General features: G+C 38.5%; 1 protein-coding gene across 1 annotated transcript; it reads right to left on the bottom strand.

Moving 5' to 3' along the window:
- Nucleotides 1–2,323: 2,323 nt before the first annotated feature.
- MAPK1IP1L (mitogen-activated protein kinase 1 interacting protein 1 like) lies at nt 2,324–14,396 on the bottom strand. The gene is made up of 3 exons (XM_012451008.3): nt 9,855–14,396; nt 8,233–8,940; nt 2,324–6,662 (listed from the first exon to the last, which is right to left on the bottom strand). Exons 1-3 carry the CDS (start codon nt 9,933–9,935, stop codon nt 6,651–6,653), a joined length of 801 nt encoding a protein of 266 aa, XP_012306431.2. The 5' UTR covers nt 9,936–14,396; the 3' UTR covers nt 2,324–6,650.
- Nucleotides 14,397–15,314: the final 918 nt, after the last annotated feature.

Genomic DNA, 15,314 nt, shown 5'->3' with positions numbered 1-15,314 from the left:
AATTGCAGTACTAGATGCATGAACCTAGTGTTTAAACTCTAAGCCTTGGTGTCAGAAGAGCTGGTTCCATTATTTATGTGGTATGACTCTGGGAATTTAACCTTTTTAGAGACAGGATCTTGCTGTTGTCTAGGCTGGAGTGCAGCATTGTAGCCTCTAACTCCAGGGCTCAAGTGATCCTGCCACCTTGGCCTCCTGAGTAGCTGGGACTAGAGGCACACGCTACCGCACCTGGCTTTTTTTTTTTTTTTTTGAGACAGAGTTTCGCTTTTGTTACCCAGACTGGAGTGCAATGGCACGATCTCGGCTCACCGCAACCTCCGCCTCCTGGGTTCAAGCAATTCTCCTGCCTCAGCCTCCCGAGTAGCTGGGACTACAGGCACACACCACCATGCCCAGCTAATTTTTGTACAAATTTTTAGTAGAGACAGGGTTTCACCTTGTTGACCAGGATGGTCTTGATCTCTTGACCTTGTGATCCACCCGCTTCGGCCTCCCAAAGTGCTGGGATTATAGGCATGAGCCACTGTGCCAGGCCATCTGGCTAATTCTTAAATTCTGGTTTGTGATGAGGTCTTGCTATGTTGCCCAGGCTAGTCTCAAAGTCCTGGCTTCCAATGATCCTCCTGCCCTGGCCTTTCAAAGTGTTAGGATTACACAAGCATGAGGCACTGCACATCTCTTTTAAACTTGGTTTCCTTATCTCTAAAGAGACTTTTAAATCTACGTATCTTTAAGGAAAGCTAGACTAAGTGACCATTAAATAAAACAACAACCTCTGACATAAAACATAATCAGAGAAAACTTAAAAAATGTTCTATCTCCTCTTTTCTTATGGCTTAGAATCCCAGATGACCTGATTCTATTATACTTGGGAACCTTTGACTATGATCTAAACAAACCTCAAGTAGGAGACATGGTCATCTATAATGGCAGTTTTTTAAAATTTAAAAGCAGCAAATCTCTACCCTTCCTGAAACAACTTACTAGTAAGGAAAACACATAAAGTGCTGAGTGGAAGTGCTTTAGTGAAAGCAGGGAGAGACTAAGCTCTATAAGATCTATTCACTTGATCCCCTCCTCGGCACTGGGAAAATCAAATGAGAGAAAAAAATGAGAGAAAAGTTTAAGTGTCACAGGAGAGCCGGGTGTGGTGGCTCAAGCCTGTAATCCCAGCACTTTGGGAGGCTGAGGCGGGTGGATCACGTGAGATCAGGAGTTTGAAACCAGCCTGGCCAACATGGCAAACCCCCATCTCTAATAAAAATACAAAAATTAGCTAGGACTGGTGGTGTGCACCTGTAACTCCAGCTACTTGAGAGGCTGAGGTAGGAGAATCGGTTGAACTGAACTGAAGTTTGCAGTGAGGTGAGATTGCACCACTGCACTCCAGCCTGGGCGACACAGTGAGACTCTGTCTCGAAAACAAATAAAAACCACAGGAATAAGCTCTATGAGATGACCCAAATCCTCTTCTGGCATTAGAATTCTATTGTATGCCTCATTTAAAATAAGTGAGCTAATATTCAGAATTCTATTTTGCTTTTGAGATGGGTTGCAAAAGGATTGGTGCGAAGACTATTAATACGGTGATTTAAAAAAAGCACTTGCTTGGGTCAGGTAACACAGGATAGCGTGTTTGTCAGAGCAATGTCATCTCACAACAGGAAAAATAGAAACTGGCCCTGCTCCAGAATGGTCTTATTGCACCATCCATTTCATAGCTCCACTTTAGGAGGATACTTTCATGGGATATTGAGTAACATATCAAAAACAATTTAAAATTTTACAGCTGCATTTTGTTCAATTATAAGGCAAAAAGAAGAAAATCCTTCCAAAAATAGAAGTACTGCAAAGCATTCATTCATTCATTGCCCTATTCCAACTGGAGTTCCAAGGAACGCCAGCAAAACCTGCTGTGGGAAAATGGCACACTCCACGAAGTTTAATAATGTGACCTTCGCTAAATGTGTAGCAGTTAATGACAAAAGTAGAACTATCTTTGATAACAGAAAGTGGGGGAGTGAGGGGAGTGGGGACAGAGAAAGTTCCCTAACTTCATATTATTGTATATGCAGATAATCTGGTTACAAAGAGTAGCCGAGCCTTGAAAGGAGAAAATCACCACAATGGACACCATGTTGCTGAAAGAGAGTGTGTGGAGGAATGGTTGTTTCCAGACATCCTTAGTGAATGTAGGTCACATGCAAAGAGGTATCTCAGGCCCTTTCTTCCTCCTTTATGACAACAAATTCGTGTTACTTAGGCTCTGGACTTGCTCAGAGAAGCCCAGAATTAGGCCTAAAGAATAAACATGAAAAAATCTGTGAAACCATGAAAATACATTTTTAAAAAAAGTTTTCAGGTATAATACACAAAAGCAAACAAGTTTATCTTAAAAAATATCAAGTATCACATCCATAGCCTATTCCTAATTATAATTACTTTTTAAAGCAACATTTTTCTTTGTTTACAAATACAGCAGCAGGTGATAAAACCTAGTACTCAAACTGATTGCTTACAATTTATAATACAAACAAATGTATATGTCTCAAATCACATTTTAGGCAGTTTAACTTCAAATGTATAGACAATTACATACATTAAATTTGTCATTACTGTCAATGAAAAATCACAATTTCAAGAAAATTACAAAGAACTTTCATAGAGCACACAGTCAAGTTTACTTAATGGCAACAAATCAGTATCTGTTAATCAGTGACAGGCAGTGAAAGTGTCTTTATCCAGGGGTAAAGTGAAGAGGCAAACAAACTATCCTGTTACTTTGCACACTTGAATTGTGCTCAACACTACAATCTTGAAAAACATTAATTTCTTAGTTTTTAGAAAAGGTATGCCACATGTTGCCCTTTAAAATGCCCAAAGGCTGGTTATAATTTCCACCAGCAGCAACCCTAACAACACGTTTATCTAGGTAAACTAATAATGACTGGTGTGCTAACCAATTCTGTAATGTTACTTCTAGACTATGAGCCTCTCAAGAACAGGGATTCCCTCGTAGCTGGCAAAGAACCTGGATCAAGGACAATAGCATCTACTGAATAAATGACTCAGATGTTTTCGATAGCTAGAAGCTTGCCTGGCATTTACAAAATACTGATTTTTATTGGCAATTTTTGTTTTACATGGCAGATTTCTGAAGTGTCTTCAATACTAAATATTGCTTTATTAAAATCAAAAAATAATCTTCCCTGAAAGCCACATACAACTTTCTATGCATAGTACAATAGATCAGTGTGATTTATCTGAATTTAGGCTTATGGTTTTCAAAAACTTGAAAGTTTGTGCTTAATTTCCAGGCTTTCTAACCCTGGCATTTGATAAAGCTAGCTTCTGTCATTGAGGGTGAGAGAATTGAGACATTGGCACTTATTGTTTAGAAGTGTAGGCAATTGATATTTAAAGTAGGCACAGTCTTAACAAAAACTCTGAGTAGAGCTATTTTCATCTACACAAAGTTTCAAAAGCTGTACATTTGAGTGCCACAGGTAGCACTAATAATTTGTGAGGTAATGTATCAAGGGCAAATTGATTGGTTTTCTAGAAAATATTCCAATAGTCCATTGTGGTGGTGTGACTGACTGAGGCAAAATATATACTATTCTTCTCTGCCCTGTTACTCTTCTCTACTGAAGACAACTGACAGTAAAGTAGACAAGGAAGTCAGTCCTTGGGTAATTAAAAAATGTATTGTCTATTTCTGAATAATCAATGTATTACTTTACACAAAATAGGGCTGAGTCAGAGCTGTAAATGGTGTCTTTAAAAGCATGAAAAGATGAGGTGGTGGCAGGCTGGGACAGACAAGCCAAGGTATCTGAAGCACTCCGCTTGATTCTTGAGAACCGTGTGTGAATGAGGACCTAAGGTCTATGTTTTAATTTTTGTCTTTTTGGTATCAACATTTCAAAACTTAAGATTCCAACTCCAGAAACAGTATTTCTGAACACATCTCAACTATTTCTGTTAGATGTATTTGAAAGTTCTTCCTCTGAAGCCCAAATGTCAGCATATTCTATTACCTGTATCCCCACTAAGACCAAACATACTTGCTAATAAGCAGTCTTTTCCATAAACCAATTTCAGCCTATCATGTCTTGTATTGAAAGCAACATTATTCCCTTTTAAAAAGGAAAAAAGCCTTTCTCTGTGCTGTTCCCCATTCCTCCACTGAAAACTCCTGCCTTTCTTAACTCCACACGGAACCAACCTAAAATACTTTTTGGCCCAGAATGCCAACAAGAATTGAAGAAAAGATGCTTTACAAAAATACCAAGAATATAAAAGCAAATTCTATTATCCCTTTTATCTCCATTCTTATATTAAAAAAAAAAAAATCCCCAAAATACCAGTCGTAAAGTCCTTGAAAACAAAGGGACTACAACGGCAGTATCATTTAGGGCACATGGGCAGTGTGGGTCACTAGCAAAGTTATGCTTATTGGGAGTAGTAATCACAAATTGTATTCATAGCCCTTCATATCCTTTAGCAACAGATTTTTCTCCCCAAATCAATGGACTTCACATTTATAGAATCCTTAACCTGCTATCTCTTCTTCCTAGTCAAATTATATCCGCTGTAGTGTTAAACTAAATACTGCTAAGTTGTCAGCTTATCCCAATGTAAGACAGCTAAAGTAATTATAAGAAGAGGTATCTTTGCAGCCATCTCACTTTTCAGATCATTTTATCTCTCCATGGTTAACTGACATTTTGATATTGATGACAATTCAAGCTGTGACTCCTAAGGCTACCTGCCTTGTCGACTGGGGGCTACTTTGACAAGAGTCCAATAGTATTGTAGATAGCTAACACTTGTCCTTACAGAGACGTGAAAGAAAAAATGATGACGTTTGTCACTATGGTAAGAGCTGTCTAACAACTTTCCCCAGTCTGAAAATATGTTAACACATTAGTTTCTCATTTCTGAACGCCTGAATCTATCATCTAGTTAACACAATGGAGGCTTAAACACTGAAAGTTCCTCTCAAAGGTAACCATTCTGCTTTCTTAAGAGGAGGTAGCTATCAAACCAAAAAACTGGCAGCATTTGGCATTCTTAACATTTTAATTAGAGCAGAAATAAACTAAATATTTTATTTCTAAGCAAAAACATAGCTCCAGCATAAATCCTGTTTGTCTGAGAAAATTCACAATACATTTTAGAAATCCAATGGATACATTCAAAATGTTATCTAATAAATAACAAGGTCAGGTCTACCCCAAATCTAAGAATCTGATTTAAACATAAGGTGCCAAAAAACTACTAGGGCTGTTTTTTGGTGATTATAAACAATACTTAATATTTAAGCAATACAGTCACACTGCTTTAAACTCAGTTGCAGAGATCTACAATTTATTATTTTCAGTGTTAGAGCTAGAGGGTAATTTTTTCAAAGATGGCACTCAACTCCACTTATTTACCTGTCAACAAATACAGAACTGAACTGTTAGCCATAAGCACTTTACAAAAAGACTCAGGAAACTATGCAGGAGACAATGACATAGCTTAACCAGACTCTGAAAGATACATTATTTTGATTCACACTTGTACAAAGAGAACTGTCATATCTGCATGACTTAAGGTTCTCTAAACACAACTGTTTCATGTTTTACACCTCTAGAGTGTGCCAGTTTACCGCATCAGGGAGGAATCAAGGGATGTGCTCCTTCTAAAGAACCAAGGGCAAATGGGGTGGGGGTGGCTGCAGGGAATGCCCTGGGCAGAAGAGCTGCCTCAGTTTTTTGTGGGAAAGAAAACTACTTGTTGCAATTAAGCAATTTCTAGGGTTTATCTAGTTTGAGGTTCAAAACAAAGGAGAGAATTATTTCCTTCCTTGAGCTCTTTCCAAAGTAATATGCACATCTCATAATCAAATCTCAAGTAGTACAAAGAGATAATCAATTATCTAAATATTTAATTTACATACATGTTGGCCTGGATTAAAAAGAAAAAAATTAGTTTCCATAAAGAGCAGATTTTAGTGCTGTATGGCCCATATGACTAAAAACAAACGAGGAAGTTTTTATTAAAAGCTCAAGGATAAAAATGAACACTGGCTGTCTACTGAACTTCACATCTGACAGTAATTACTGACAGTTTAAAAATGTATATCCAAAATATAACCTCAAGAGGACCAGGTTTATTTATCTGACAGAGCAGCTCAAAATGTTGAGAGGCATCATTTGTTTAGATATGAGGGGTTATTCTCAAAGTGTATTTATTTGGAGGGGAAAGTGATGATAGAAAAATACTTGAAATAAATTGCCAATGAGTTGCAGATTCTAACAATAATCCACACATCATCTTAGATTTTTAAGTGTGTAGTTTCATAGTTTAAACAAATTCTGTCAAAGGGCTATTCGATATACTTAAATCACTTTAAATTTCCATGAAAACCAAATAAAAATCACATCCGAATGATTTACTTCTATGCTTTTATCTGATTGTATACATATGATGTACTACACATCCAAGTACAAGAGGCAGTTATCTTCTCTGAGAGGTGCCAAGAGTTGTTCTTTCATGAATGCCCTCTAATAGTGAAACCAGCAATTTTTATATATGCATTCATGTGCATATAGATGTACTTCAAAAAGCAAAGCGTCATCTCTTCGTCCATTGTTAACTTAATGGTAAGACTGCAATAGAAGAAAGAAAAAGTCAACTTCTAGATTTTGCAAATGGAGTTTATTAACTCCTTACTATGGCTTAAATTTATTGCTTAATAAATCCAAAAAGCGAGTTACGTCATTTACTATGGCATACACTTAACGCAAAACCAAATATTTTTAGAGAATATATATAGCAAGAAATTACACTAACGCAAGGAGGAAATTTGGGGGTACTTAATGGATTTTTTTTTTGCCTTTATAGCTGAAGTGGATGTCTGACTAATCTAACTGAAGATATGACTAGTTATTTGTGTGTTAAGAGTCAACAGATTTTTATTTCCTGGCCAGGCCCAGATGCTCAGGCCTGTAATCCCAGCACTTTGGGAGACTGAGGCAGGTGGATCACTTGAGTCAGGAGTTCAAGACCAGCCTGGCCAACATGGTGAAACCCCGTCTCTACTAAAAATACAAAAATTAGCTGGGCATGGTGGCGGATGCCTGTAATCCCAGCTACTAAGGAGGTTGCAGTAAGAGAACTGCTTGAACCCGGGAGACGGAGGTTGCAATGAGCTGAGATCATGCCACCGCATTCCTACCTGGGTGACAGAGCAAGACTCTGTCTCAAAACAAAACAAAACCAAACAAAAGTTAACAATTTTTTTCCTAAGGAAAATTCTATTTTTTTTTTTTGAGACGGAGTTTTGCTCTTGTTACCCAGGCTGGAGTGCAATGGCGCGATCTCGGCTCACCGCAACCTCCGCCTCCTGGGTTCAGGCAATTCTCCTGCCTCAGCCTTCTGAGTAGCTGGGATTACAGGCACGCGCCACCATGCCCAGCTAATTTTTTGTATTTTTAGTAGAGACGGGGTTTCACCACGTGGACCAGGATGGTCTTGATCTCTTGACCTCGTGATCCACCCGCCTTGGCCTCCCAAAGTGCTGGGATTACAGGCGTGAGCCACCGCGCCCGGCAGGAAAATTCTTTACTCTGCATTTGGATACTCACTTGGCTTACCTCACAGGAGTACTTTTCTACTCAGTTATATGACCAAAACAGGCTAACACGCTGGCGACAGTAAAGCATAAAGCATTATATGTAAACTGACAATAAAGAATAGGGGTATAATCTTGAGTTCGAGAATTGCTTGAAAGATGAGCAACGTTATCTACTCATTGCCTTGGATTCTCTAAAAATCTACCTCTATCAGGCCAGACAGGTAGAGACTGCTTGTATTGAACTGTGCTTTGGTATGATGCTACAAAACAATACTGAGAAATAATAATAAAACAAAACATCCCAATGAAATGAATCTCAGAGTTTACCTAAAGGATGCTACTGAGGACATTGCTTACTACATTACAAAGTCTCTGGGGATCTTTGGAAAATTTCTCTTTTTAGCACAAGGAATACTTAAAATAGTGCTTTCATTTTTAAATGCTTCACATGAAGGTTTGAAATTTACTCATTTAATATACACCCACCCTCTTTTAAAACCTTAAAAGCTTTCTTAATCTCCCATCCAAAACTGGGGAGAAACAATCTTTCAGTTGTGCCTATGTACAATCAGTACATTTTAAATAACAAATTGAACACTCACATGGGGGCCACCAGGCATCGGTGGAGCACCAGAAGGTCCCGAAGGCACTTGGAAAGGATTACTGGGAGTAGGATAGAGTCCTGGTGTAGGATACGATCCTGTAGGGGCAGGATATGGTGCTGGTGGTCCCCAGGCTCCTGGTGGAACAGTGCCCCATGGAACAGGTGGTGCTGCCCCAGGGGCTTGGGGAGGAGGAGGAGCGGGATATGGCCCTGGAGATGGATATGGCATATTAGGGGTAGGATACTGCCCTCCCATTCCTGGTGCCCAAGGTCCAGAAGACATGGATCCCCATGGACCTAAAGGACCAGCTGCAGCTGGATCTGTGGGTGCACCATATGGTCTAGGTAGCTCCGGAAAGGGCATATTTGGTGTAGGATATGGCCCTGTGGGGCCAGGGCCTGGCACAGTTGGGGCTGGATAAGGACCACCAGGTGGGGGGCATGATGGTCCAGAAGGAGGAAAGGGTGCTGGGGGTCCTGGAGGTGGTCCGGTGGGAGGCACGGAGGGATACATTCCTGTTGGTGCTGGTCCAAAAGGCACAGTAGAGGGTGTTGCACTTGGTGGGAGTCCAGATGGCACCGAAGGTGGAGCACTCGGATTATTCCAAGGGTTGGAGCCTGGCCAGCCTTGAGGAGGTTGGCCAGGTTTTGTATTGCTCACAGCAGACGTTTTGGCAGGGGAGTGTTCAGGTAGTGCATCTGCCAACTGAAATACAAAACAGATACATCTTATCTATCTTGTCTAGGGAAAAGTCATACCAAACACTATTATAAACCCACAGAAAATAAACAGTAAGCTATTAGGGTGAGGGATTATAAACTCCAAGAACATCTTCAAAAGCTAAGCTGTTCATATAAAAAATACTCTATTTAATACAAAACTTGAGGTGTTACTTTGAATCTCAACTTTACAACACAAATTCTTCAAAGAAGCTCAAGTTTTCTAAATACAACTAATCATATGCTTCATTTCTCTGCTGTATTAATATAACAAAGTATAGTAATTAAGAGGCTAGAACAGTCAAGATATGGATTTGAATCCTGGCTTTACCTCAAAGGAGTTACATACTCTGAGATAGAGCTTCTTTTCAAAAACTGTTTTAGGGTTAACTTGAGGCTTAAATATGATAATTCATGTAGTATACTTAACAAAGTGCCTGGTATATAATAATTCCCAATAAATGCTGGCTTTGATTAATACTATCAGGGTAAAAGAGAACAAAAGAAGCAACATCTTAAATTTTCATTTAAGGATTCATAAAGATATATAGGAAACATTTCCAAACATATTATCTAAGTAAACTAAGGCAAATCACCTATCAAAATTCCTCCCCCACCCTCAAAGCCAAGAATCATAAAAAGCATCTCTTTTATTTATTTATAGACAGGGTCTCACTCTGTTGCCTAGGCAGGAGTGCAATGGCATGATCATGGCTCACTATAGCCTGGAACTCTTGGGGTCAAGGGATCCTCCCAAGTAGCTAGGACTACAGGCACATGCCATCACACCCAGCTAAAAGAATCTCTTTTAAGTGAAAAGATTTATGTAGCCCACAGTTAGGGCCATATTGTTTTTCTTAAGAAATGAAAAACTTATCACGGATAAACTCATCAACTTACCGAAAATTCATCAGACATTTTCCTAAAAAAAAGGAAAGAAATGAAGGAAGAAAGAAAAATTTCAAAATCAGTGTTCACCATTTCTTAAATATTCCTTAAGGAATTTTCTATGCATACATTATTATTACTTAAATGGAATCTTTTTTGTAAAGTGTTTTTCTTTACATAGGAAAGTTTTCCACAACAGTTCATACAGTTCTATCAACTTTGTCCCTTTTCATGGCTGCACATCATACACAAATGATTTGTAATTTCATTTACATTATTTTTGTAGCAGTATAGGTTGTTTTAAATATAATACAGTGAACATCTCTGAACATTTATCTTTGTTCATGTGTGAGAATCTATCACCAGGAAGAAGCACTGGACATGTAATCTACAGAGTCAACAGATAAATTTATCAAAAATCCATTTGAAAAGTCCACGTCAATTTACAGTCACTCATTTCTTTAACTCCTCTTTTACCACTGGATATTAAATTTATTGTTTATAATGATGATACTAAAAATTAGCGTCTAATTTAAACTTACATTTCCTTTTCTTTTTTTTGGAGACAGGGTCTTACTCTGTCACTCAGGCTGGAGTGCAGTGGTGATATCACAGCTCACTGCAGTCTTAATCTCCTGGGCTCAAGTCATCTTCTTGTCTGTCTCCCTAATAGCTGGCACTACAGGCTTATGCCACCATGCCTCAAGAATTTCTTAAATTAAAAAATTTTTTTTTTTACAGATAGGCATCTCAGTATGTTGCCCAAGCCAGGTCTCAAACTCCTGGTGTCAAGGGACCCTCCTGCCTCAGCCTCCCAAAATCTTGGGATTATAAACATGAGCCACGGTGTGTAACCCCAAATTTAAATTTACTGATAGCTGAACTACTTTTACCAATTTTTAAATTGAAGTGTAATTAACACTCAACCAAATGCAGAGATCTTAAGAGTTTATATTAACAAGTTCTGACAACTGTATACATCCCTGTAACCACCTCAAGATATAGAACATTTTTCACTCTAGAAAGTTTACTCATGCTCCTTTCCAATCAACTGCCATGCCCCATGGCAGTAAATTTTTGACTTAATTTTTCTTGTTCTTTGATTTTATATAAAGGACTGTATGTATGTATTCTTTACCTTTGATCATTTTACTGCTCAGTAGTACATCTTTTTTTCTCAGCTTTATAAGATACTAAGGAGACTCGTTCTCATAATGAGATTAAAATTTTTCTCCCAAACTCCTTTCATCTGTAGATCTCTTAAATGGCATATTTTGGTACAAAAGTTTTAAATTTCATGAAATCAAATCTATCAATATTTTCCTACATGTGGCTTCTGGCTTTTGTGATTTACTTACAAAGTCCTTCCCTACTCTGAGATTAGCCTTGCTTTCATATTTTTATGGTTTAACTTATTTAAAATCTTCAAATTCTTCCAAAGAATAATTATCAAATAATCTATCTTTTCTCAACTAATTGGACAAGCTACCTTTACCACACTCTACTGCTGCCATTTATAAGTAGCATTTATTCAATGTTTACCGTGGAACAGGCAGTGTGCACCACCTCACTTGGTAGCTCCAGAACCTTATGATGCAAATTTTATTTTCACTCCCAGTTTACAGCTGGAGAAGAGGTAGTTTGGCAAGTTAACCTGTTTAAGGTCCCAGAGCTAATGACAAGGAGAGAAGCAGTTCAAACCCAGTATAGTTTGACTCAAGTTTAGGCTCTTAACAAGCAGGCTATAGAGCCTCCTTCATGTCCCACAGATATTGTGGACTTTATTCTTTCCTTTTCTTTTTGAGACAGGGTCTTGCTTTGTCGCCAAGCCTGGAGTGCAGTGGCACCATCATAGCTCACTGCAGCCTTGACCTCCTGGGCTCAATCGATTCTGACCAGCTAAATTTTTGTAGAGACGCGGTTTCACCATGTTATCCAGGCTGGTCTTGAACTCCAGAGTTCAAATGATCTGCCTGCCGTGGCCTCCCAAAGTGTTGGGATTACAGGTGTGAGCCACCACACCCAGCTGATTTTATTCTTTTGTACTGGTCTGCAACTGTATCATTCCATTTTAATTACAGAAGCTTTACAATATATTTTAAATAAACATTTGAGTCACCCTATTGTTCTCTTTTTCTTCAGATTTTCCTGTATATGTATTTTTATTTTTTCCAGATCATTAAAAAAATCAATAAACCTGTTAGCATTCTAGTTGGAAATGTATTAAATTTACAAATTAATCTAGAGGAACATCTGATATATTTAAAATGTCAAATCTTCTTGGTCAAGAACAAGGTATAGTGGTCCTTTGATATCTGACGGAGAATGGTTCTAGGAACCCCACAGATACTCAAATCCCAGGATGTACACGTACGTGATATAAAAATGGTATAGTATTTGGATATAACCTATGCACATCCTCCTGTATAAAGCATCTCTATATTACTTAAAACAATGTAAGCACTATATAATTATATTTTTTATTTTCTATTGTTTTCCCTCTGAATTTATTTATTTTTATATATATATTTTTTGAGACAGAGTCTCACTCTGCCACCCAGGCTGGAGTGCAATAGCATGATCTCAGCTCATTGTAACCTCCGCCTCCTGGGTTCAAGCAATTCTCCTGCCTCAGCCTCCCGAGTAGCTGGGATTACAGGCACGCGCGCCATGCCCAGCTAATTTTGTATTTTTAGTAGATTTCTAACTGTTAAACTTTTTCCTGTGGTTGTAAATAGGCTCTTTTCTTTCATTATATTTTCTGATTTTTCATATATGGGACAGGGTTTTAAAATTTTAGTCTACAGCAGGTCCTCAAAAAATGTTTCATTCAACTTTATTTTGTTCTAATGTTGATGAGAGAAAAAAAGAAGTTCCAGCTGAGGTCACTGTCAATGTGAAGTTGGCTCATTCCCTCCACATCTTCATGGGTCTTCTCTAATGCTTGAGTTTCCTCCCATATCCCAAAGATGCACATGAATGGGTGTGTGTCTACACAGCCCAGTATCGGTGAGTGTGGGTGTGCATGAGAGCACCCTGCGATGGTATGGCGTCCTGTTCAGAGCTAGTTCCCACCTTGGGCCCTGAATTGCCAGGAAAGGCTCTAGCCATTGAGACCCTGAACTGGAACAGGGAGGCAGATAATTATCTTCCTTTTTATTCATCTTTCTTAAATGTATACACAGCTCACATTCATTTCAATTTGTTTTGAGACAGGGTTTTGCTCTGTCACCCAGGCTGGAGTGCAGTAGTATGACCACAGCTCACCACAACCTTGACCTCCCAGGCTCAAGTGATCCTTCTACTTCAGCCTTTTAAGTAGCATGGTCCACAAGCGTCCGCCACCACATCCAACTAAGTTTTAAAATTTTTAGTAGACATCATTTAAATGCTTAATACTAGAAGTATTTAGTGATGTTTTTCTGACCAGAAATATGCTGTAGGAATTTAACTCTTGTTTATATTAATTAACCTAGCGTAAAACTCGTTTTGCTATGCATCACTTTGCTTAAAGTTGCACTTTCCAAGAACCCATTGATGATAAGTAAGCAATATTACTGAATTATTTTATTCTTCAAAGTTTCTCACTTGATTTCTGGGATTTCCAGGTCTCCCCACCCCCACAAAAAAAACATGCCATTTGCAAAAAATAATTTTCCTTCTCTAATATTTACGCCTCTTTTCTCTTTTGTACTTGCTAGGACTTAAAACGTGAAATGTCAAGTAGTGATAGCAGGCATAGCAATCTTGTTTCCAACTCTCCTGGGAATGCTTCTAATGTTTAAGTATGATTCTCATTTTTAGTTTGAGATTTTTAAAAATTACATTTAGAAAGTTTTTTATTTATGGCTATGCTATTACTTATTCTTATTTCATTAGTTAATAAAGCAAGAAGACACTAAATTTACAAGATTTTTCAGTATCTTTTGTTAAAAATTTTTTTAGACTTTTCAGCATCTAATGAATTGATCTCATGGTTTTTCTCCTTTGACCTATCAATACAGTATTGATTAATATAGAGCCACCTTTGTATTCTTAGCATCTTCTTTCTTTTTTTTTTTTTTTTTAGAGACAGGGTTTCTCCATGTTGGTCAGGCTGATCTCAAACTCCTGACCTCAGGTGATCCGCCCACCTTAGCCTCCCAAAGTGATGGAATTACAGGCATAAGCCACCACACCTCGTCTCTTAGCATCTTATTTCTAATTTTGACTTGGTTATCATGAGGAATGATAAAGGACAAGAACATGAAGGCCAAGAACCCAAGCCTATCCCAACTGCTATATCCTTTTTATTCAGAATATCAAAAAAAGACACACAACCCATGTTAAGATTTAACATCACACAATAAAATTCTTAGGACTAACAATGTAGAAAATAATGTTAAGTTGTAAGACTAACATGCTTTTTTAACAAGATTAGCTTTTCTGAAATAGAAAATGATTCTGTATCCAAGTTCACATTAATTCTGGAGTGGAGAATCAAAGCAAACCATTCAATTTCAAATGGTCTTGCTGTTCAGTTTTCAGAATTACTCTTTTTTTTTTTTTTGAGACGGAGTTTTGCTCGTTACCCAGGCTGGAGTGCAATGGTGCGATCTCGGCTCACCGCAACCTCCGCCTCCTGGGTTCAGGCAATTCTCCTGCCTCAGCCTCCTGAGTAGCTGGGATTACAGGCACGCGCCACCACGCCCAGCTAATTTTTTGTATTTTCAGTAGAGACGGGGTTTCACCATGTTGACCAGGATGGTCTCGATCTCTTGACCTCGTGATCCACCCACCTCGGCCTCCCAAAGTGCTGGGATTACAGGCATGAGCCACCGCGCCCGGCCGGGAATTACTCTTTTCCCTCCCAATTGAGGAAAAACATACACAAATACAGTTACCTAGTCATAGAATTACAGAAAATATATTCTACAAGTTAATAATAGTCAACTGATTCACAATACTACTTCAAAATTTTAAAGTTCAAAAATCAAATTTTGGAAGATAGGGGAGGTGCTAGAATCTTGTGATTAAATAATAAAGCCCTGAGCATAGTAATTAGTAACAAGTTTTGTTCTACGGCACTGTCTTAGGAAAGTGACCAGCTCTCCATACCTAGAATAAACAGTGTTCATGTTAGAGTAATACCCCCTTATCCATGGTTTCAGTTACCCAAGTTCTGAAAATATTAAATGGAAAATCCCAGAAATAAACAATTCCTAAGTTTTTTTTTTGTTTTTTTTTTTTTGAGGTGATTCTCACTGTCGTCCAGGCTAAAGTGCAGTGGCCTGATCTCGACTCACTGCAACCTCTGCCTTTGGGTTTAAGCGATTCTCCTACCTGAGCCTCCTGAGTAGCTGGGATTACAGGCACGTGCTACCACACCTGGCTCATTTTTGTATTTTTGGTAGAGACGGGGTTTCACCATGTTGGACAGGCTGGTCTCGAACTCCTGGCATCAAGTGATCTGCCCGCCTCGGTCTCCCAAAG

This window comes from Aotus nancymaae, unplaced genomic scaffold (assembly GCF_030222135.1).
Source record: "Aotus nancymaae isolate 86718 unplaced genomic scaffold, 86718_ANA_hifiasm-v0.15.2.pri h1tg000062l, whole genome shotgun sequence".
NCBI lineage: Eukaryota > Metazoa > Chordata > Mammalia > Primates > Aotidae > Aotus > Aotus nancymaae.
Note: the sequence above shows the minus strand (reverse complement) of the source record. Positions and strands in the feature narration are given on the sequence as shown.

Coding starts and splice junctions, on each gene's coding strand:
- MAPK1IP1L (XM_012451008.3), bottom strand. CDS start 9,935: ATGGTGAACACTGATTTTGAAATTTTTCTTTCTTCCTTCATTTCTTTC. Junction 8,941..9,854: donor AAATGTCTGATGAATTTTCG/GTAAGTTGATGA, acceptor TTTGTATTTCAG/TTGGCAGATGCACTACCTGA.